This window comes from Phoca vitulina, unplaced genomic scaffold, assembly GCF_004348235.1.
Source record: "Phoca vitulina isolate PV1807 unplaced genomic scaffold, GSC_HSeal_1.0 scaffold25, whole genome shotgun sequence".
NCBI classification, from domain to species: domain Eukaryota; kingdom Metazoa; phylum Chordata; class Mammalia; order Carnivora; family Phocidae; genus Phoca; species Phoca vitulina.
The window spans coordinates 25,343,612-25,367,734 of record NW_022589728.1 but is presented as its reverse complement, the minus strand read 5'-3'; the positions used below and the strand labels follow the sequence as shown (position 1 = coordinate 25,367,734).

The window sequence follows — 24,123 nt, the reverse complement described above, 5'->3', positions numbered from 1 at the left end:
TCACAATTGCTTTTGTTTGGAGAGAGGCTGGTGTGAAATCACTGAAGCTTGGTTGGCGCCTATTTTGTACTGTTCTTGTCCAGAGCCTTGTGGTGGGGAAGGGAGTGGGGTCTCAGGAGTTGCTAAAAAAGAAACAGAGAATTGTACATGATGGTGACTGTCACCCTGGCTCAACCCAGGAAGTCCTGCATGACACCAATATGCACTATTTTATTTTGGAGGTATTTTTAAAAGATCATATATAAAGTAGGATTATCTAATACGTTATGAGCTCGTTGAGGTCCTATTGGAATTGCACTGCCTTCTGAACTCCCAGATAGCATTCAAATGGAATAGAGCATGCTTGAACATTTTAAAAGTCACTTAATAGTCCCTTAAAAGTCACTTCCTGCGTTTCTTAATAGCATTTATGAGCATTTCATTCTCTTACAGACCTAGCAGAAAAAAAGTCAATACAAAGAATTAACAGAAGGCTAGTTTTTTTTTTTCTCAAATCTTAGAAAACAACTTCACATTTTTTGCAATAAAAAATGCACATAAAATAAAATATATTTGGTTTGGATTCCACTAACTCAAACATATTATATGACATAAAAAGTTAAGATACTTTTCAAGTGCTTTGAAACCTGTATCGTAGGTAAAGGCATCTGAAAATACTGGCTTTTTTGCTTCAAAACTATTGTTACTGTTGAGCTCATCTGTCTCTTCCCCATCAACGCAAAGAGCAAGCCCAAGTAATGGAAAAACAAAGTTACAGTTTGAATACTTCATTGTTTAGAATAGTATATCCTCCTGTTGCAAACTTTTACTATATTATAAAATAATCTAGGAACTATTCTAGATTTTTAATTTTAAAAAACTTGAAATATTTTAATATTCACATTTATTATCATTCCACATATTTAATAGAATAGAAAATGTTTGATGATCATACTGAGGCATTTCAAACTTTATAGATTTTTTCCCCAAAATATCTTTTAAAAATTCTATATAAAAATAAGAAAAGTTCCCTTTTGCCTGATTTTCATTATTAGAAACAACATTTTTAGATACAGTTTAATTGACAAAAGAATAATCATATTTGCTTTAAAAAATTATTTCTGGATATTTGGGATGAATCTAAGACTACAGTGGCCTGCTCTAAAAGGCCAGGAAAACACATATGAACTTAAATTTTTCTGTGTGTATGTGTTTAATGTTTTGCTTTGCATGAAACAAATAATTCTTATAAATATTATGTTGAAAGAGAATAAAAATGAAAAATAGGATAGATTTTAAAAAGATTAGGGTCAGTAAATATGCTTTAAAAAATACTAGAAAACTAGCATTTAAAAAGTAAAAGATTCAACCACCAGCAGAATTGTTAAACTTTCTTGCCAGTTGATGCCTATAATGTTTAATATGCTGTTAATGTGTTTTATTTTCTGAGTTTATGAATAACTGATCTCTACAGAGATGGTAATGGGCTTGCCTCTCTGTTCTTGGCTACGAAATGAAAATGGTAACATTTGCTTCACAAGGATGGTCCCAAATTAATGTCTTTCAAGTACATTTATGTCCACAGGTTAAGTATGTCATACTCTTTCCATAATTTGTATATTTTTCTAACAATTTTACTTCTGCCTCTATCATATATTCGAAGAACTTTGTGTTTCAGACACAATTTACACATGGGTTTCCCAGTGCTTGTATCTAAGGGATAGCAGTGGTAATAAGTATTTCTGTGGCTTCTCCTTTTCTTATCACTAGGTAGCAGTGAGATCACACTCACTAAATTGGTTACATTTCATTGAACATTTCCATGAAAACACATAAAACTAGTTATTAAGGGCTACTATAAAGTCAGTAGGTAATACAGGTATGCATCACAATTATATGACAATAGCTCAAGGAATCTCGGTGAGTTAGCTGGTTTAATGTTAAGAGGAGATAGATCAGGGCGCCTGGGTGGCTCAGCCGGTTAAGTGTCTGCCTTGGGCTCAGGTCATGATTCTAGGGTCCTGGGATTGAGATCGAGCCACGCGTCAGGCTCCCTGCTCAGCGGAGAGTCTGCTTCTCCCTCTTCCCCTACCCCTTCCCCCTGCTTGTGTGCTCTCTCTCTCGATCTCTCTCTCTCTCAAATAAATAAATAACATCTTTTTAAAAAAGGGGAGATAGATCAAAGGCAAATCTGGGATTACTTAGTATAAATTGAGAAACAATTCTAGAAATTTTGTCAAATAGAGATTTTTATCTCAGGGGTAGCTTATAAAAATAGAATTTGTGTTAAATCTGCAATACTATCAGATTAACTTAGCTACTAACCCCTACTTTATATAATCATTTTAGTTCCAAAGAGCTTTCCCAGAGGCCCTCACTTTGCAAAATGACATGCACAAATTTCAGTTATCACAGCTTGGCTAAATAGCGCCAGTCCTGTGAAAACATGGTTCGAATTTCAGTGAGCATGGTAACTCACAATTAACTGCGAGTAACTGCATACATACAAACTTCACTGCTAACTCTTCAGTCTACATTAATTACCTCGATAACAGAGGTGCATTATGATCAGTGACCAATCACATCACATCTTTAAGTTTGTCTGCGACTGGTCACTGAATATATTTTATTCAGTTCATGTAACTGACAACTTAAGTGTGTAGCTGTGTTCCCTCCTTGTCTCCTAGTGATAAATTCTCATATTCTCATGACATTTTGCAAAAAATGGATAAAGCAAAAGTGGCAAAAAAAACCCAAAAAAAGAAAAAGTGATTATGCAGGAAGTGAATGGAGCATGATGGAGTTACAGAATGAGCTGCCCCTGGGAATGCGGACACTGCTGCTGTCTGAGTCTCTAAATCTGCATTCTGGAGCTTAGTGAAGGAAAACTGATGGACATTAGTGAAGAAACTGATTGTGTTGAAAAGGATGAAGATGTCCCAGAGGAAGTGAAACCTGTAAAAAAAACCTTCACATTAAATGGGTTCTCAGGGACATTTCACAACGCAGAGTACTAACCACTATACGATCACGGCAAGCTACCGGGGACCCTCTCAGGGACATTTCAGACATGGAAAGTGCAAAGGGTAAAATGTTGGAAGCTGATCCAAACTTCCAAAAGAGGAAAACTGATCAAGGCATAGAAAAGATGCTCACTTCCACTTGCAAGGTAGAGGAGGAGAAGGTGGCAAGCACTGTTCAAGCTACACTTCATAATTTTTTAAAATACTATTTATTTATTTATTTGAGAGAGAAAGAGAGAGAGAGAGAGCACAAGTGATGGGGACAGGCAGAGGGAAAAGGAGAAGCAGGCTCCCCGCTGAGCAGGGAGCCGGGCGTGGGGCTGGATCCCAGGACTCCTGGATCATGACCTGAGCCAAAGGCAGACACTTAACCGACTGAGCCACCCAGGCGCCCCTACACTTCATAATATTTTTAATGAAGAAATAAAATACGATAATTCTCAGTGAATCTAATGTTTACATTACAGTGTACTAAATAAATATCAGGATTATTATTTTTTAATTTCCCTCTACATTTATAACCTGTAGTTAAGAGAGTTCTTAATGTTTTGGCAAACATTTTTAAAAGTCACAAGCAAACTATAATTTTCCTCTTGATTATTAAGATTTCTTTGCACGGTTCCAGCTTGCACAGTCCTTCAAATGGTCCTGCACTACCAAGCAAAACTGGGACCGCCCATACATCCTGTTGTACTTTAGAAGCATTTACGAACTCACAACCCATTTTAGGGAGCAAACTCATGCCTAAGGAGAATAAGTGACTTGCTGAACGTCACAATCTCCCACAGTTGAGTCCTAGAGAGGAAACTGTACTTAATTTTTGCAACTTCTGGACACTGATAGATTCTTTCCCCAAATTCCACTTTTTCTCAGGTAATTAAGTTTAAAAATTAATATGGTTGAAAAGTAGCCCAGATACTTACAGATCTGGTCCGTATGAACCAGTGTTGACATGGGACCTAAAAGTATAGTTTGTCCAGTTAATGGATCTTGAGACAAATGTGGATGCATGGGATGATGGAGATGACTAGCTTCATTGGAAGCACCTACAGAAGATAAAAAGATGCTTGCGTTAGTGATATTTGATCAAGTTTACCTTGCAACAAATGTGATTGACAGCTTAAATATTGCTATTTTTGCAAAGTGCTTTTTGGGATTTCAAAAAGAAATTAATAGAACCACTGTCATATTAAGGACAATGTCAGCTTTCACTGTGCATTGGCTAGATTAATGTTGTATCATATTATGTGGTATATTAATAATGGACCTTGTGTGCCATTTCCTGGAATCATTAGGTTTGCTGCCTGTTGTTAAGGCAATTCCAAGAATCACTTACCTCAAGTTTATAGTATTTGGGATCACACTAATAGCATAAACAACTTTTATTTCAGAAAGATGTCATTAGGAACACATTAAGCACCAGAAAACTAAAACTAAACTAAAATAAAATAAAGCGATTTTACAAGGAAATTTAATCTAGATCAGAACACAAAATAAATGATTTCTTAACTTATTCCTGACATTTATTGCCTCAACAAAATCTTATTTTTCCCTTCTCATTGTGTTATGTCAATTAATTATTTCAGGAGCAAAGTGTTTATTTTTAAGGTATTTACTATAAATATTTTTAGGTTATGTTGCAATGCTGGCATCCTTGAGCTTTTAAAGGAGTCAAGGCTTAGAAAAATACAATCCACCCCAAGGAGTACTAAAAATTGGAAATATATTTCTATTTACCATATTTGAAAGGATAAAAACTAGGGCAAGAGGAACTGTGTGGCACAAAGATGGTGGAGACCAGGAAGAATGAGGATTTCAATACATTCAAGTACTTTTGTCTCCATCCAGTGGGTTTTGCAGACTTTCTAAATGTAAAAAATTGAGTTCATTATGTCACGGACAAAAAATAAGTAGGTCAACCTTGTACAGAGCGGGATGCTAATAAATAAAATGGAAATTCTTAAATGTACTCACCACCCAGTAACATTTCTTGAAGTAGATTGTCAATTTTAACCATCCCAAAAAGTTTAACGAACTGTATTTGCTCAATCATTTGCCAAGTGATGCTCTGCAGCGTGGGAAGGAGCAGAAGTAGCTCTCCAAACCTCCCCCGGGAGTCGTACTGCCTGTCGTTGATGTAGTCCTCCAAACTGAGCTGCACTTGGAACCGCATGTTCTTAATCTTTACTGGATCACTTAGCCCTTTTGCATCTATAAAAAAGGAAGAAAAAGGGCAATCTAAAGATTGAATCTTACTTGAGTGTGAGAGTAAACATTCTAATATGAAATAATAGTTTACTTTTCATTATCATTTTTTTTTAATGGAATTCTGAAAACAAACCTGGATCAAAAAATACAATTGCCTTCAAACAAGCATATTCATTGTCATCAATCTGAATTTCTTGAAATGGTCGTACCAGCTCGTCTAGAACCCGGTTGGCCACACGGCTGATCTCAACTTCACTGCTGTTGCGGTGAATTACATAGTTGTTCCCTAGGAAAAAAAAAGGTCAGCCGCCCCCCCAACAAAAGATCGTCAGATGTGATTAGTTTTTTACAAATCGATGTTTTAAATGCCTCTTTCCTTGAAAGAGTAGTAACAGTAATTCCTTTCAGTAGTGTTAGGTTAGTTATGTTAGAAAAACTTAAGAACACGTCAAGGATCAATGACATTGATAATATGATCACATGCATTTTAACAGTCTCAGTCACCAGTGATAACACGAAAGTACAGACCAATAACAAGCTAATAATTGACAGGGGAGAAACAAAATATAATGATTAGCCCTCCACTATGTCAGTTATCTATTAGTGTCTTACTCATTAATGAGCGTAACACAAAACCTAAAGAAACTTTCTTGCTTACACTGGATAAAAATAGGACTCCTTTAGTGGTCTATGTATATGTAGTTGTAATAACTCTTGAGACACAATTTTAACAAGTTTAAGTAGATGAATTCAAGGAAGTCCAGAAACTGGATAGAGACTAGACTACCTAATCCCTAAGGACACTCTAATTTAGAAAGTCTCTGGCTATAACAGAAAACAATGACAAAAGCTCCTACGATAACAGCTAGATTGTTATTTTCTGGTTTTATAAAAAGCAGAACATTCTGAATTCTTTCACTGCAGGCAAAGATAATCTTCAGTGTAACAACATGTGTGAAACAACTCAAAAAATGTAACCTTGCTCCTCTTATGAAAAGTTAGTTTACCTAATTATTCAAGGTAAAACAATTTAGAATTAGGTAGCAAAGACATTTGGGTTTTTACGTATATAGTATTCATCTATAATGAGAACATTATTATAGCAGTCTTCTAAATGCAAGAGAGTGTTTAACAGAATCTAAAGCATAGTCTCTGCAGTCACATGTGGTTTAGAATCCTGGCTCTATCCCTTACTAACTTTGTGACCTTAGGTAAACTTTCTCTGCCTGCATTTCGTCACCTACAGAATAATAGTACCTACCTCTTAGGGTTATCATGAGGATTACAAGAGATAGTGTGTATTTACATGTAAAGCACTTAGAACAATGCATCTTACATAGTATGTCCTCAACAAATATTAGCTATTGTTATATTACATTCAATTTATATCTATTTTGGGACATAACATCTATCACAAAAATAGAATAAATAATCTGGTCATCATTTCATACAGCCAGAGAGAGGTGGAGGTAATAGTAATAATCATTACAGGGATCTCAACTCTCTCAACAAGAAACCTAATTTAAAAGGTAAAGTACAGGGTGGGGGGGATTGGAGCAATTACTTGAGGAAAACAAAAGCTTTCCCTTTTGTCTTATCCCCCCTTCAACCTGCCATCCTACTTTGCCTCTTCCAGCACTGCTACTTCACTATCAGAATTTTCAGACACAGTCACCAAATTATTTTTTTTAACTTGGGATTTTGCATCATATGTAAGCAATGATATCATAGGAAATAAACATGTCCTTGAAAGTGCATAAAACAATATAATTACGAGTATTAAGTAGACACTGAAGGAGTGTGAAACAACACTGAGACTCCAATAAAGTGGTTACACAAGTCACTAATTCTTTGTCCTGATATGATTCAAACATAATTCAATATTACGTTTATTGAGCAACATTTCTTTTTTATTTTTTACATCTTCCTCAGTTTTAGTGAGAAATCATGGACATGTATCACTGTATAAGTCTAAGGTATACAGCATGATGGTATGACTTACACATATTGTGAAATGATTGCCACAACAGGTTCAGCTAATGTCCATTTTCTCATCGATACAATAAAATGAGAAGGAAAAAAATCCCCTTGTGATGAGAATGCTTAGGATTTACTCTCTTAACAATTTGCCCACATATTATACAGCAGCGTTAGCTCTAGTCACCATATCATATGCTGTATCCCTAGTATTTATTTAACTTCCAACTGGAAGTTTGTACCTTGTGACCATGTTCTCCAATTCTTATTTTTTTTTTTTTTTTTAAGATTTTATTTATTTGACAGAGAGAAAGACAGCCAGAGAGGGAACACAAGCAGGGGGAGTGGGAGAGGGAGAAGCAGGCTTCCCGCGGAGCAGGGAGCCCGATGCGGGGCTCGATCCCAGGACCCTGGGACCATGACCTGAGCCGAAGGCAGACGCTTAATGACTGAGCCACCCAGGCGCCCCTCCAATTCTTATTTTTAAATCTTAATGCACCCTGAACGTCTCAATGCCCTCAATGCCCTCTAAACTTCCTTGCGATCAAGTCAAGGAAAGATAGGGCCTTGAGTGAGGACACAATCAATTAAATCCAATTTGTGAAGTGAGAGTACCATTTGACAGTGTCTATGAATGCTTGGTACCTACAGAATAGATCCAGTGTAAGGATAAAGCATGCATAATTTCTTCTTAAATTAAAAAAAAAAAAAAAAAAAACTTACCCAAAAGCAAAATATCTTTATACACCATGGATCTCTTCGTAGCTCCAAGCAGTAAATGTTCCCCTGCGTGAGCTCTCAACAGTGCCACCTTAATGAAAAATTTCAAGTTTATCAATTAATTATAAAATATAATGATTAAAAGATGGTATAATATGTGTCTGATTAACTCAGTGTTCTTTAAGCCTGGGACCTTTTTTGTTTGTTTGTTTTAATAAACTACAATATTCATAGATACTTGCCATCATTAAGCCTTCTATTTTTCTATTTTAGCATGTCAATAGAGTTTTACTTTTCAAAATTTCTATAAGTTCTAAGTCAATACAGTGGAAACAAACAAAAAGCAGAACAAAAAAAGCTGAAAGAAAGCATTTTGGAATGAAATAGAATCAAACAAATCAGAGTTCAAATCCTGGCTTGGCCACATACTACCTGTTTAACCTTAGATAAGCTAACCAGTATGTTTGGGACTCTTTTGTTTTCATCTATCAAATGGGGGCAGTGATAAAAATCTCAAAGTGTAGTCATGAGGACTACATAAGAAAATATATGTAAAACACACTCTGTTACACATAATAAACTGAATAAACAAAAGCAAAGCAAGGACTTGTGACATTCTGAGAAGAGGATGGGTGATCGGCCTGCTGATACTTTCTAGATTGAACCTCTAACTCTTCGCACTAAGCTCTCAACTGAGCTTTATGCATATACTCGATTGCCTACTTAACATCACCATCAAGAAGAATAGGGAGCATTCCAAATATAACACATCAAAGTAATGTGTCTCCAACATCTTCATCATCTTAGTAAATGGCCCCATCATTCAAAATGCTTGTTGATGTCAGAAACAAGAGTCCATTTGATTCCTTTCTAATTATAGCAAATCGGGGTGCTGCTTCGCCATTGCTCCACCCCAGTGGGGCCCTTTGTCATTCTTCATCTTGCCTGCCGCAATGCTCTCCACCGAGCTCATAGGTATTCCTGCTTCCTTTCTGGTTCCTCCATCCTAAATCCTTCTTGACAGAGCTTCCCAGAAAATATTTGTAAAATAATAATCACTTAATATCATTCCTCTGCTGAAAACTCTTCGCTGGTTCCTTATTGTCTTTACAGTAAAACCCAAACTCCTTAACCGTGGCCTCACAGGTTGATAGCTCAATGCTCTGCCCCCACCCACTTCTCTGGTTTCATCTTGCAACATCCCTTGCTCACTTTTCTCCAGGCACGTTATTCCTACTTGCCTCAGAGCCTTTGAACATGATGTTCCTGTCCCTGGAATGCTTTTGTCCTCGGATCTTGGCATGCCCAGCCCCTTGTCATTCAGGTCTCAGGAAAAATCTCTGATCTCCAGCTTAATGTATGTCTTACCATTCCACCCCAGTCATTCTCCAACTCATTTCATTCTATTTTATGGAACTTATCCCCACCTAGAATTAACTTACTCATAATCTGTATATTTTTTATTGTCTGTCTCTCCCAAATAGAGTGCATACTTTATGAGAACAGTGACACAATCTGTATTATTATCACCAAATCCTCACGGTTCCTAAAACTGAAATGCAGTCCTACAAAATATTTGTTTGATGAATTTTCTGAGTGAATTTCACTGATCTAGGATCAGTTTTAAACCCGTTAAGTGGAGATAATAACATTTATGCCAGAGCTCCTGAGAGGATTACATAAAATAATGTAATATATAACGCAACTGAAGGCTACCTCGCTAGTGCCTTAACCACAATGGACATTTGCCAATCCATGGCTATTAATGTTATATTGTTAGTATTCAAGTGTCATTTAGTAAATAAAAACTCTTTTTGACAGGTTACTGAATTTTAATTTTCCAATTTTTAAATCATTGTCTTCATACCACAAGTCAGCAACTTTTAAGGAGGAGTGATAATAAAAATATAAAACTGATAAATAACATAACCCTACTTATATGGCTTGGGGTGAGACACATATGTTTTAGCAATTTAGCATTATTCACTCTGAAATAACCTTCTGAGCCAAGCTATCTTTATGATATGTCAATAACCATGACTCACACCAGGAAGGCAGTTACAGAACATTTTAAGAATGATTTCAAAAAAAAAAAAAAAAAAGACAGATTTCAGATTTCATAGCATTTTTTTTTTTTTTTGGTCGCCATGTGAAATGCTGTCTTGGAAATATAACTGCTGACTTCCTATGATCACTTTTCATTCTGGTTGTGTAAATACTTTGCCCTTCTTGGATTTTTAAATAATCATGCACCTTTCCCTTTGATTGTTTCTTTGTTTTTGTGTATTAGTGGTAAAGAGCACCAGTCAGAGGGTGTAAAAATATACACTGGGTATAATACATACCATGGTTTACTCAATGTGGGTAATTAAAAATTTTCAAATTACTTGCATCTACAATATATTAACTACTTAGATGGAAGCATTCAAAATTAATCTGAAGCTAATAATCTAATTTTCATAGACTAGGAAATTAAAATTCTTAGCTATTAATTAAAATGTCTTAAGGTATATATATGACAAAATATGAAAATATATGTATTAGGAAAAGATCATTGTATCTGAATTCTATTTCTCTGTAGATTTCAGAGTATGATCCTAGAGACATTTTTGCCAGACCTATTATTTTTATACAGTAAATGCTAGAATAAAATTGACAATATGAAGGGCAAAATTTTATGTTAATTGTATAGAGTGCCTACAAAGACAACAACACAACCTATGTGGTTTCTGTCTAGGAGTGGCCTGGGATTTCAGTGGAATTTTATATGGCACCTTCCATAAACACCAAGACCCAACAGTATACAACTTGCCTCCCACATATTTATTCTGCCAATACTTTTCTCACAATGGCGGTTCCTTGCTATCTGTTTTTCTTCTTCACTTAAGCTTTTTAAACTCCAGGAGGGAAGAACCGTGTCTTCCTCAACTTCACCCAAGAAATAAATTTGCAGGGCCCCTAAAATAGAAGTTAAACAGTTGTGCCTCTTGCGAGAACAAGGTGAATGGACAAGAAAACCAATCTTTTTCCTCATAATTGAACCATTGTTAAATACAGTCAATCTATTATAGATGTAATTTAAAAAACACAAAAACGTAGCCAAGTTCAAAAAACATTTCCGAAAGCATTCATAACATCTTTTAACTATACCTGGTCATCCAGCGGTAACTCACAGAAGGCAGGAATATATTTAGCCCATTCCACCAAGACTAGGAGCTGTTGCTTCATAGATTCACAGACATCACCAATACTTGCAATCTTCTTAACATTTATGTCAGTGCTTGTGCCAGGGCTTGAGACTGAGATCTAGCATGAAGAAGATCGCCTTAATTTATCATTTAAAGCTTTGAAGTGGGCACTACCATTGCCACAGTATCTTGAGATACACAGAACATTTTAAAATGGAGAAAAACATACCTATATGTACAAGCTAAATTGGAAACATTCACTGCACAGTACCATGCTCTGGGAGCAGTACCTTTTTCTTACTGGCAAAACCGCAAAATAACTGACTCAACTTTGAGCATTTTCCTAATTCAAAATAACTATACAAAAAGATATGCCATAGTCACATGAAATATGCTCTGTGATTTTATTTTTATGAAGAAAATGTTTCCAGTGCATACAGTTCATCAAACTGAGGAAAAAAGATTTAGAAGAGAAGCCAGAACTAGTGATGTTGCTGCATGAAATGGAAGCCCATCAAAGTAAAATTAAGAAACCAACTTTTGACTCAGCAACATTGAAAAGCTTAACCTGTAATGAAAAAATTTTCAAATTATATATAATTTTGAACTAGATAAAATATAAGTGATTTGAAAATGCTTTTCTGCTAAAAATTGCTTTCTAAAAGTTCTTAAGAACTTAATTTTTGAGCATGCAAGTGTGTGTATGCGTGTGTCTTTCTATGTGTTTATCTCTTCACAGCTTCCCTTAAGCCATTTTGTAAATGCTCGATAGGATCATCAAGTAATCTTCAAGGACTGATGATAATGGGGATGTTAGCCTCATCATACCACCCTCATGCTATCAAAAATGAAAGTAGTTGCACTGACTCATACAGAACCTGATTAATAGTTAGCTATTTCATAACTTTTTATAATAGAAAAATATCATTAACTTTTCTAATGGGGCAATGCTAAAATAAACTGTCTTCAAAAGGTTTCCTCATTTGATTTTTTTTTTTTTTTCACACTGACCAGTTTATTATAAAGAATACAATTCAGGAAAAGCCAAATGGAAGACATGCATAGAACAAGGTAGGTAGGTAGGGGTGTGGAGTGGTAGAGAGCTTCCAGGCCCTCTCTGGGGAAATAACTTTTGAGAATATTAATGTGTTCACCAACCTGTTGTTCAAGAGTTTTTATAACCCAGTCTTCAGCTCCCTCCCTTCACAGATAGCCAGTGGGTGGGGCTGAAATTTCCTATCCTTGAATCCCAATCTGGTCCTTCTGGTGACCAGCCCCAAACTGATTTCTGGGACCCGCCCTATGTCACCTCATTAGCATGAACTCTGGAGAGGTCTGCTGGAGATTTTATGACTAACAAAAGGCTCTCTTATCACTCAGGAAATTGCAAGGATTTTAGGTCTTTTTAAATTTTTTTTTTTAAGTAGGCTCCACACCCAAACATTTTTAAACTTTGAAACTGATATTCTCATTCTAGAAATTTAAAATAATAAACTCCTTCTCCATTGGTTTCTGGATTCTGGCTCTTCCCTTAAATACTTGTTTCCAAAGCAGATGCCAAGGTGAGTTCTTGAGTTCAGAAACCATTTTCAAGGAAGGAAGCTCTGATGATAGGTCTCAGCCAAGCTCCCCAAAAGTCATAGTAACTGAGTTTACAGATTTAATCAGTAAAGCAGGGTACTGCCTCCAGAGGATTGTGCTATGCATTCAGTATTTTAAACCAACCTTGTAAACAAACTTTCATTTAACGACATTAGACTGACATACATTGTATTTTTCTGTTTAAAAACAGGAAGTTATCCAGGAGGAGTCAAAATTAAGTCAATAGACCACCTAATATTTTCAAAGTAAAACTGTAATTCATTTTAGAAATGAGCCCACTTAAATGGACTTAGATTATTTTCGGATTATGCCTAAGTAGACATGTGATGGTATTGACCAGGACTGGATACTGAGCGCAGCAGGTACCTGGCGAGACCGAATTTCTGCTTGTGCCAGTGTGTTAATGGAGGGAATGTTGCTGCCATCAAATGTGCTTCTTCTGGTGCTTATTCTATCGCGTTCGTTTTGCACAGCTAGGGGAGAAAAATCACAGTATTCATTGGTCAGTTCTTTTCACTACATGTCAGGAAATACAGTTTAAAGTTTAAAAGTAATAGTATAAAAAGTAAGAAGGGGCTAAGGGGCAGAGGGGGAAGTATGGTATGACTGAGGATATTCTTCATTCTGTACCACTTTTAAAAAAGTAGAAGGCCAGGCCTGTCATTAGAGCTCATAAAAGATTGCTTTTTGAAACTTCATGAATGCAGCCGTGTCAGAAAGTGTTGGGGCAGTCAGTTCAACCATGCAGTATCTGTAATAGGATGGCTTTCCATTCTCTCAAAGTTAATAAACTGTAAGATAAGTAGAAGAAGAGTATAGCCTGTGAGACTGATCAAGTCAAAGAGTATATCCACCATGAGAAGATACAAATCATAGATTTTGAAACTTCCATTTTTTTTTTCTAAAACACTAGCAGAAATGGAATTTCTGAGTGAATTTATTTAGTTAAGGTGATTTTAAGCTTGCAATCTCATGATCTCTTATGAAACAATGTCCTCAGGACAGTTTACAAGCATTAATAAAGCAAAAATTGCAGGAAGGGGTGTCTCCTGAGGAGATTGAGGTTTGAACATCAGCATTTTGGAAAGGTGAAGACACCTTAAGTATCATATAAAAAGCTTCTAGGAGAGAGCTAGATCTACTTGTTTCAGAAAGGAAAGGGAAAGTAATGTGTGTTCTTATTGAAAACTACATTTTATTTTATTTATTTATTTTTTAAAGATTTTATTTATTTATTTGACAGAGAGAGAGAGCACAAGTAGGGGGAACAGCAAGCGGAGAGAGAAGCAGGCTCCTCGCTGAGCAGAGAGCCCGATGCGGGGCTCGATCCCAGGACCCTGCGATCATGACCTGAGCTGAAGGCAGACGCTTAACCGACTGAGCCACGCAGGCTCCCCAAAAACTACATATTAAATATAAAGAAGAGCAAGAGAGGGAGTATTACCTTGTATATCTGTCATATAAAGAATAATATAAGGGGTGCCTGGGTGGCTCAGTGGGTTAAGCGGCTGCCTTCAGCTCAGATCATGATCCCAGGGTCCTGGGATGGAGCCCCACGTTGGGCTCCCTGCTCAGCAGAGAGCCTGCCTCTCCCTCTCCCTCTGCCTGCCTCTCTGCCTACTTGTGCTTTCTATCTCTCTGTCAAATAAATAAATAAAATCTTTAAAAAAAAAGAATACTGTAAGTCAAATATCAAAGTTAGATTTTACTTATTTACTTATTTTTTTAAAGATTTGTTTATTTATTTTGAGAGAGAGTGAGTGAGTGAGCACAGAAGTGGGAAGGGCAGAGGGGGAAAGAGAGAGAATCTCAGTCTGACGTGGGGCTCAATCTTATGACCATGAGCCAAAACCAAGAGTCTGATGCTAAACCGACCGAGCCATCCAGGTGCCCCTCAACGTTAGATTTTAAAACTTAGGAGATAAATATATCTTCTGTTAACCAAAAAGAATGAAAACAAGGCCTGTAGCCCCTAAATGATTTAGATCAATGCTCTACCCTGTTCTGCTGGAGAGAGAAGACATAAAACTATTATAATTTTTATGCAATTATTATTTTATTAAAGAGATGCACCAATTTCTATGCCAAAATCTACTATCTACCCCAAACTTACTATTAACCACCAACTCATTAATTTGGAAGAGAAAATACTGGACTTTTGCCTTTAAGAGTGAGTAGTGTTTAAGTTGGGAATGAATCATTAATATTTTATCTTAAAATCATATTTACTGGTAGCTTACTCTTTTTTCCCCTCACAGAAATTGTCATTGATTTTCAGCCTAAACTGACTCACATGGAAATGCATATGTGGAGATAAAAAATTAAAATGTAAGCTATGCTTTTATGAATTTCATTTACATGATCAATCCTTAGAAACGCATCAGAAGAAATTGGGAACATTTGTAATCTTCTTACTGCTATCATTTTTGACATAAAACCATGCTTATATAGGTTTCTATCCCACTAACCTTGATATTATGTTATTAATGTAAATAAGAGAAATATATCTACTTTGAAACCCAAAAGTTACTTCCTAATCTATTTAAAAAAAAACAAATGCATTATTCTATGAATGGTAGGAGACATAATTTAACTATTTTTGAAAGTAATTTTCTTTCAAAACCTGTGAACTCTTAAAGGAAATAGAGGATTGCGACTTCCTTATACTTTTGTAGGAGTAGTGCTGGGGTTCAAATAGAAATAGATGAAATTGATTGACAAAGTATGTAATTAATAAACTACTAAATATGCCATTAGAAATAAGTCATTTTGTAATGACAAAGTGTTTCTCCTTTAATTTTGTGATCTTTGTCTTCTTTTGGAGACTAGCAATCTGAATGAAACCAATGGAATTTTGGTCTCTTTAAAATACTGTGACAAAGAAAAAACTAGCTATGTTCAAGATAAGTTTGATATATTTTACATTTCTATAGTATATTAACTTGATTTAATTCTTTTATGGTTTGTGAAATAGTTCTGAAAAATATTTCTTTGTATATAATAGGCATAAGCATGTGAACTGATAAGCATAAAATATTGCAGTGGTTATCCCCTGCCCAATGTTTACATGTGTTCAACAGATTTGTTTCCAAATTAACCATAGTCAGAATGTAGGATAATATAATAAGATTAGTCACTACATTCGAAATGAAATTAATGCACACTAGAACAGAGTATCTAGTCCATTGTGTCTGTTCCTCAATGGAATATAAGCTTCCTGAGAGGGAGGACTCTTTTTTCTGTTATGTTCACCACTGAAGGCTTAGCATCTGCAACAGTTTTTAGAAAGAAGTGCTCAAGAAATATTTGTTAAATAAATAAATCAGTGAATAAAAAGTTAATGTTCAATCAATGTTTATGAGATGAGCAAAGATATTCAATTATTATTGACAATAAGTATGTGTTTAAAAATAACATTTATAATTTCAACCTATTAGTAGATTTTGCATTTATCTTTTGAACAGGATATCGGGATATTATTTAGATAATAGTTTTGTTTCCAGGTATAACACAGTAGTAGAGGTAATACTGTCTGGAATCAGACAATCATCAAAGACTGGGTGTCAGTGTCCTTGGGTAAATTCCTAAACTCAGGGAATTATAGATTCTTCATTGAGGAAAATCAGAATTCATGTGAAAAGGTTATTGTGCTTAAATGAGGATGTATGTGTATAACAATTTCCATCAATAATTATTATTATTATACTATATATTATTACCTTCTTTTTTCATTCCTGCTCTAAAACACTTTCTTAATCGACAATATCTACATTGATTCCTTTTGTCCTTGTCAACAACACATTGCCGACTGAACCTATAATATCAAACAAAGATATATTAGTTTGCAGAAAACTGTTTATCAAAACAAAAAACAAAACCAAACACGCACAAATAAACAGATAAATAGACCTTGCATAAATATGGTCAAATTTGGCCCCAACAGGAAGAATGTGTAAGAACAATTACCTGCAACTTTTCCAGTCTAATGGTCAGCATGTACATGGAAATACAAGCCTTACTTCTCATGCAGTCTTTATAATAAAATAAAACTGACTTTTATCTGACTTTTCACCAGTATACATAGTATACATTATCACTTCTATCCTGAGTTATGAAAGCCAAACCTAGTTTAAAAATCTTTGGCATGTGAGTTCTAATTGTTTATTACTAAATGATTTCAATGTAATAGAGAATATATCAGAACATCATTCCTCTGCACTTGCATGCTTTTCTCTTTTTAAATATTCTTCTATTAATTTCAAATGTGCCTCACATGCAATTGAAATTTACTCTAACTGCCAAATTACATATCCAGAGGCGGGTGAAAATAGCATTTAGAGTATGGTCTCTGCATAATTAGGTACTACCTCACAGCCACTAAAATGGCGATAATCAGAAAAAATAAACCAGACAATAACAAGTGTCAATGAGGATGTGGAAAAATTGGAACCCTCATACATTGCTTTTGAAATATAAAATGATGCAGCTGCTTGGGAAGAAATTTTGGCAGTTTTTAAAGAGAAGTTAGATATTAGAGTTACCATATAATCCAGAAATTCCACTCCTACGTATATACCCAAAAGAAATGAAAACATATGTTCACATAGAAAAGTGTACACAAATGTCCAAACCACCATTACTCTTAAAAACCAAAATGCAGGGACAACGCAAATGTCCATCAGCTGATGAACAGATAAATAAAATATGGTACACCTACACAATGGATATTATTGTTTGGCAATAAATGGGAATGGAGTGCTGATACATGCTACAACATGCATGACCCTTGAAAACATCATTCTAAATGAAAGAAGTCAGACACAAAGGCCACGTATTGTAGACAGGCACTCCTGAGAGATACTGCTGTTTTGGTTTCAGACCACCACAATAAAGCTAGTATCATAATTAAGTGAGTCAAATGAAATTTCTTGGTTTCCCAGTGTATATTAAAATTATGTTTACACTAAACTGTAATCTTAAAGTGTTCAACAGCATTGTCTAAAATAACAATGTAATACCTTAATTAAAAATACTTTATTGCTAAAAACTGCCAACCATTATCTGAACTTTCAACGAGTTGTAATCACTGGTCACAGGTCACCGTAACAAATATAATCATAATGAAAAAGTTTGAAATATTGCAAGAATTACCCAAATGTGACTCACAGACACAAAGTGAGCAGATACTGTTGGAAGTATGGCGCCAACAGGCTCGCTCAATGCAGGGTTGCCACAAACCTTCAACTCGTAAAAAAAAAAATTCAATGTCTGTGAAGCGTAATAAAGTGAGGTGTGTCTGTAATTTAATTTATACCAAAAGTCCTGAAGAGGCAAATCTATAGAAACAGAAAGTTCATTAGTCGTTGGCCTGTCATTGGAGGGAGGGAGTTAGGGGAAATGGGGAGCAACAGCTTAAGGGTAGGACTTCTCTTTACAGACTAAGTTGGTTGTAGTGATGGTTGCACAACTCTGTGAAAATAATCAAAACCTGAATTGTACACTTAAAAAAAAAGGGTACATCTTCTGGAATTAGATGTGAGCTTGATTTCCAGGTCCACCATTCACTCTTGATGGAACGTGGGGATGTTATTTAACATTCCCAAATTAATTTATAGCTGTCAAATTGGAAGGACTTTCAGTAAAAAGTTGTGTGAGTGTAGGGTAAATATCAATCATTGGCTTTGGGGCAAATATCAATCATATAGTAAAATAATAATATTTCTTCAAAATTGTGTCATAAAATTACCCACATCCACATGTATTGATGTATTACTGATTATTTGTGGCTGATTATTAATGATGGGAATAAAAGAACCTATCTGGTGATCTATAAAAGAAGGTATTTCTTCTAAAAATGATGGGTAGCCACTTTGAACTGACTGAATATAGTCTACTATAAAAGAACTGGGCCAGAAGAGAGAGATTTTTAGGATGAGGAAAAAGAATTGTTCACTTGGGAATTCATGGCTTCAGGGGAGGGAATCCGATTACTAATCAATACAAGAGGAAAACACACCCAATTAACATTAATGAAAAAATTGAATAAACATATTAAGCACCTTCTGTGTACAAGATCCTGGTGTAGGGATTAAACAAAGGAATATGACCTGTCTCCTCCATTCAGGGAAACTACAATCTAATAGAGTACACATACAAGTTTACAAACAGCCATAATAAAGAAAACATGATGTGAGAAGTATTGAAATAGCAATTTAAAGTGCTTTGGGACAGAAAGCCCAACTTCAATGGGACGGAACAGCTAGAGTGGAAATGAAATTTGTATATCTGAAGAAATGGATAAATTTGAGACCAGCAAAATCTGAGCTTAAAAAACCTTTCCTCTCCTACACCTTCATCATTATAATAACTATTTTCCAAATGGAAAATCATAGCATTTGCTTAATACCAAAATATGTAAAGAAGGCTAAGTTGGCAGCAATACTCACGATGGGAAGGTGTGAGGAGTTAAACTGTACATGTGGTGGGAATATTTTTTAAATTCCAGAAGTTGTTATGGGAACACTCCTTTCTCACTTTGCCCATACAGGAAGGGAGGAAATATTGGAAGCGCATGGTGCTGGTATTTTCTGATTCTTAAAAGTCTTTGTGGGATTTAGTTGTTTGGATCACACCATCTTTCATTTATATGTATTTCATCTTTAACAGAACACGTGACTCAAAATATATTGTTTACATGTTATTTGTGTTTATTTTCGCTGTTAATTTTGTAAAAGCACTGAATATTTAATGTAATCATAGAGAAAATGCTTTTAATGAGGGAAATCTACTTGGTTTATTTTTTATATCTAGAGCTTTGATGTACATAAAAGCAAGACTCATCTAAATATATTTTCTTGTTTATCAAGAAGGTTTTATTTTATTTATTTATTTATTTTATTTTTTAAAAGATTTTATTTATTTATTTGACAGAGAGAGACATAGCAAGAGAGGGAACACAAGCAGGGGGAGTGGGAGAGGGAGAAGCAGGCTTCCCGCCGAGCAGGGAGCCTAATTTGGGGCTCAATCCCAGGACCCTGGGACCATGACCTGAGCCGAAGGCAGATGCTTAATGACTGAGCCACCCAGGCGCCCCCAAGAAGGTTTTAAAGTGGATGATGGACACTTTTTTTTTAACCAACTTTTTAAGCCCTCCTGGAAAAATTACTAGAGAACACTAGTTAGATATTTGGAGAGTTATATATTAACTTTTTTCCAAATCCCTAGAAATCAAATGGCATCATACTGTAAGGGAGATAACTTTTTCCCAAATGTCCAGCTTGTTCTCAGAATAACATAGCAATTCTATACATGCTTTTCATCAATAGAGCAAGCTTTGATATTTTTCTGTTAGCATCAGTCATTGTTTTAATCGTCCATATTTCACATAGATGTAATCTGCATTCCAGAACTGTCATTCTGAACACTCAACGTGGACGATCTAACCCTAACTTGTACTTTGATGTTGACTAGATATTTTTTAAAAGTCTACTAGAAACATGTGACATATACAGTATAGTTAAATACATCTTAGACAAAACACTGAATTCAATGGCAAAATTGTGGCATGAGAAATACATTTCAAATTTTAAGATTGAAAATTTAATTTCATTCACTGACTTTGACAAGCTACCAAAATCATCCACACTTTAATAATTTTGTTTAAAAGACTCAGGAGGTAGAGATGTTGAAAAGAAAATCAATACGCAGAAAAATACAGATTGTGAAACCATTTAAATATAGATTTAAATATGTCCATTCGTATGTGAACATGTGGTAAAACAATAAAGGAACATAAAAGACAAACACCAAATTTCAGACGGCAGTTACCTCTGGGAGAGAGGAGAGAAAGAGAAAGTGGTAGAAGAAGTGTGTTCACTAGAGGCTTAGACTATATTGGTCTAGGTTGGGTGATAAGTATGTGGATTTTTATATACATTTTATAAGTCTAAAATGTTTCATAAAAAAGAACCACCTGTAGGAATGCATCCTGCATGCACACCCACATATCCTTACTTTTAACACAGCTTACAGATTTTGTTTGTATAGTCACAGAATTATGAAAGGTCTGTGTTTCTTAAGATTTTATTTATTTATTTATTTATTTATTTGAGAGCGAGAGCAAGAGAGCAAGTGAGGGGAGGAGCAGAGGGAGAGGGACAAGCAGACTCCACGCTGAGGTGGGAGCCCGACGCGGGGTGCCATCTCATGACCCTGAGATCATGACCTGAGCCGAAATTAAGAGTTAGATGCTTAACCGACTGAGCCACCCAGGTGCCCCAAAAGCTCTGATTTCATTTCCTTACTTCTTGCACACCATTTTGAAATGGCTCTAAAGATAACTTTCTCAAAAGGAGCATCTCAAGTACCTGCAGGAATAAACGTGACTCTTGCGTATGCTGCGTCTGAAGAAGCCCTTGCACCCATCACAGCTTGATGCTCCATAATGTTTTCCCGTCGCTCTGTCCCCACATATAGCACATAGACAGTTGACACCATTGTCTGTGGTATTCATACTTGTTGTCTCTGGAGCAGAGTTATCTGTTAAAGAAAAAGCAAAGTAGCCTTCAAGTTAATACTAAGTATTTCTTATTTATATTACCCTATAAATTATTCACAGGCTCAAAACAGTCCATTTCCTTGACCTCTTGGAGCACACCAGTGCTCTCCTTTTAACCACCGACCACTTCTTCCAGTCTCCGTTCCAGTCTTCCCTCTCATATTTCTGAAGATTAAACTTCGGGACACCATAGGTCTCAGTCCCCCCAAATATACTCTTTCCCAAGGAAAGCCCATCTGCTCCCATTGTGTTAAATACCATGTGCATGAGAGAAAATCCCCAGATTTTATCTCTAGTTCTGATGTCTTCCATGGGTATCAGTCTGAAATGCCCAAATAACTATTTAACAGCTTCACTTTAAAGTTTAATAGAAATTGCTAATTAATGTATCAAAAACAGAACTCTTCTATTTTTCCCCTCAAACTTGTTCTTCCTTCAGTCTTCCCTATGTCAGTCAGTCAATGGTCCCATCCAGTACCTAGGACCAATAACCTGGTGGTCTTCATTGGATTCTCTCCTTCATTGTTCATATCCAATCTAATACTAAGTCCATATTTGAAATACATATTGAATCCACAATTTTTCACCCTTTTACCATGGCCACCCTTATCCAGTCAACTATAATCTTTCCCCTAGATTACTGCAATAGCCTCTTATCTAATTTTTCTGTTTCCACCCTTGCTCCCCTACTGTTTATTACCCCAAAGTGCTTTTGGAATAAGAAATTCACATCATATTAGTCTTCTGTCTCTAACCCTCAGAAACAGAATAAAGCCTACGCCTCTCAGGCTTGCTGTAAAGCCTTGTGTGATAAAGCCCCCTCCCATCTCTCTGACTCCATTACTTGGTACTACTTTCCATCCTGTTCACTGTTCAACAATGTTGCCTTTTTAACCCCCTTGGAGTTGGCTCCCATCTCTGAATCTTTACACTTGCTGTTCCTTCTGCCTCCAAGGAAAGTTCTTCCTCAAGGATGTCTTTGAGCTGGCTATCTGATTTCTGCTCCCATCTCTCACTTTCTGTGAAATATTCTCTGAACACACATCTAAGAATCAGCCCTCATCTGCCCTTCAAGTAGAATCTAGAACCCTGATTATTTTTTAAATAACTACTTCATTTTTAAAAATTATCTTATGAACTAGTCTGTTCATTTACCACGCCGCTTTCCCTACAGAATATAAACTTCATGATGTTAGAGAACTTAAGATCTGTTGTACGCACCCCTGTCTTCCAGCTCTGAGAACTGTGCCTGGCATAAAGTACGCATCTAATCCATAGATTCCTCTTTTGGAGGAAGAGGCTTAAAAAACTCCACATAAATATTTTTATTTAAATGGTTTCTTAAATGAATTAGTATTATTGATTACATCTTTAAAAATCTGTATGGACTCAAAAGACATTGAATATAAAAGACATTGAATATAGGTAATATATTAAAAATTATCATAATATTGTATGATAATATAAACATAATAATAATGCATATCTTGAATATAACAAAAAATAAAATTAAAGGCTGTCATGTACCATTATATTCTGTGAAAACACACATATTTTACTTACTAATACTTCTGAGTAGACAGACATTACCATATATAATTTCGTCAAGTTAAGAAAAACCTTAAAGAGAATATGGTTAAGGGTTAATCATGTGATGTTATGGAGTTTAAAGCTAGGAATTTTTCTTTTTGGTAATATAAACAAAATAGATACTAGAAATATGACAGAAGTATTAGGATTGATTGTATTCTAGATTTATGGAAACAGGAAAAAAATTCAACTCTTGCTTCCAGTTTAATGCCATAATTACATATTGTTAACAACACTAATTCTCTTTGTGCTAAAATTTCAGAATTCATCTTCTGAGGATTAAAAAAAATCTTCCACTAATAAGCTATTGTTTATTATAAATATAACGAGAACAGCAGTTGTAAAACTGAGGAGCATAGCAGAACATTACCATATCCTGAGTATAAGATACATTCTCAATCCTGAACTACACACACACACACACATTTTTCAAAGTATATATAATTACTAGATTTGAGGTGTTCTAACAATTATAAGTAACCTTGGACAAGATTTTTACTTGGAAAAAACCTAAATACAAAGTCAACAGTAAACTGTATTATATAAAGACATGAACTCTAAACAATTCATGCCTTATTTAAAGTTAAAAAGTTACAGTAGATAAATACCAAGAGCTTTGTGAGGCTAAACATTAGCTTGTCAAGTAGTAAGGTTATAATATAAGCCTTTCTTTCCTTTCATATTGTGTTCAGTGCAAAAACTTAGAGTAATTTTAAACGCAGTTTCTCGTCAGCAGCCATTGAGAACTGAAATGACAGGAGGAGGCTACCAGTAAAAGCCTCCATCGTTCCGTATGTCATTTTAAACACCGCACAGAAATGTACTTCACAGCCAGTCTGCCAATATTACTTACTCCCGTGATTTACAGTAAATAAAGTAACTGATGAAACTGTTCTTTTTTTACCTTAACTGGCCCATGACAGAATTCTGAGCTCACTTTATTACGCGTAACTAGACTTTTAAAAAGTCTCAACATAAACGAGCCATAACATTATTAATTTCAATTTTGTGAGGAAATGCAAAAGCTCAGATACGTGGTCTTAAAAAGCAAGCCCCGAGTTCTTCAGCAAGAAGACACAGAGCTACCACCTGGGAAGCTCAGTTTGTACCCCTCCCATTATACCTGCTTTCCTTTATGTCTACAAGCAGATGAGAACTCACCATTTGAATTATATAGAATCTGCATAGTTTCAAACTCCAAAGTTGTATAAGTTGGGTCCAAAACTTCACTGTAATTTGCCATCTCCATGTCCAGTATCGGTTCTGATACCCTCATCAT

At 35.5% G+C, this 24,123-nt stretch overlaps 1 protein-coding gene across 1 annotated transcript; it reads right to left on the bottom strand.

The window, feature by feature from the left end:
- Window positions 1-24,123, bottom strand: HNF4G (hepatocyte nuclear factor 4 gamma). Its single transcript, XM_032421960.1, has 10 exons — window positions 24,006-24,123; window positions 21,064-21,235; window positions 16,417-16,511; window positions 13,064-13,170; window positions 11,058-11,213; window positions 7,911-7,998; window positions 5,344-5,496; window positions 4,977-5,213; window positions 3,926-4,048; window positions 1-122 (listed from the first exon to the last, which is right to left on the bottom strand). The coding sequence occupies exons 1-10, from the start codon at window positions 24,121-24,123 to the stop codon at window positions 1-3; spliced, it is 1,371 nt and encodes a 456-aa protein (XP_032277851.1).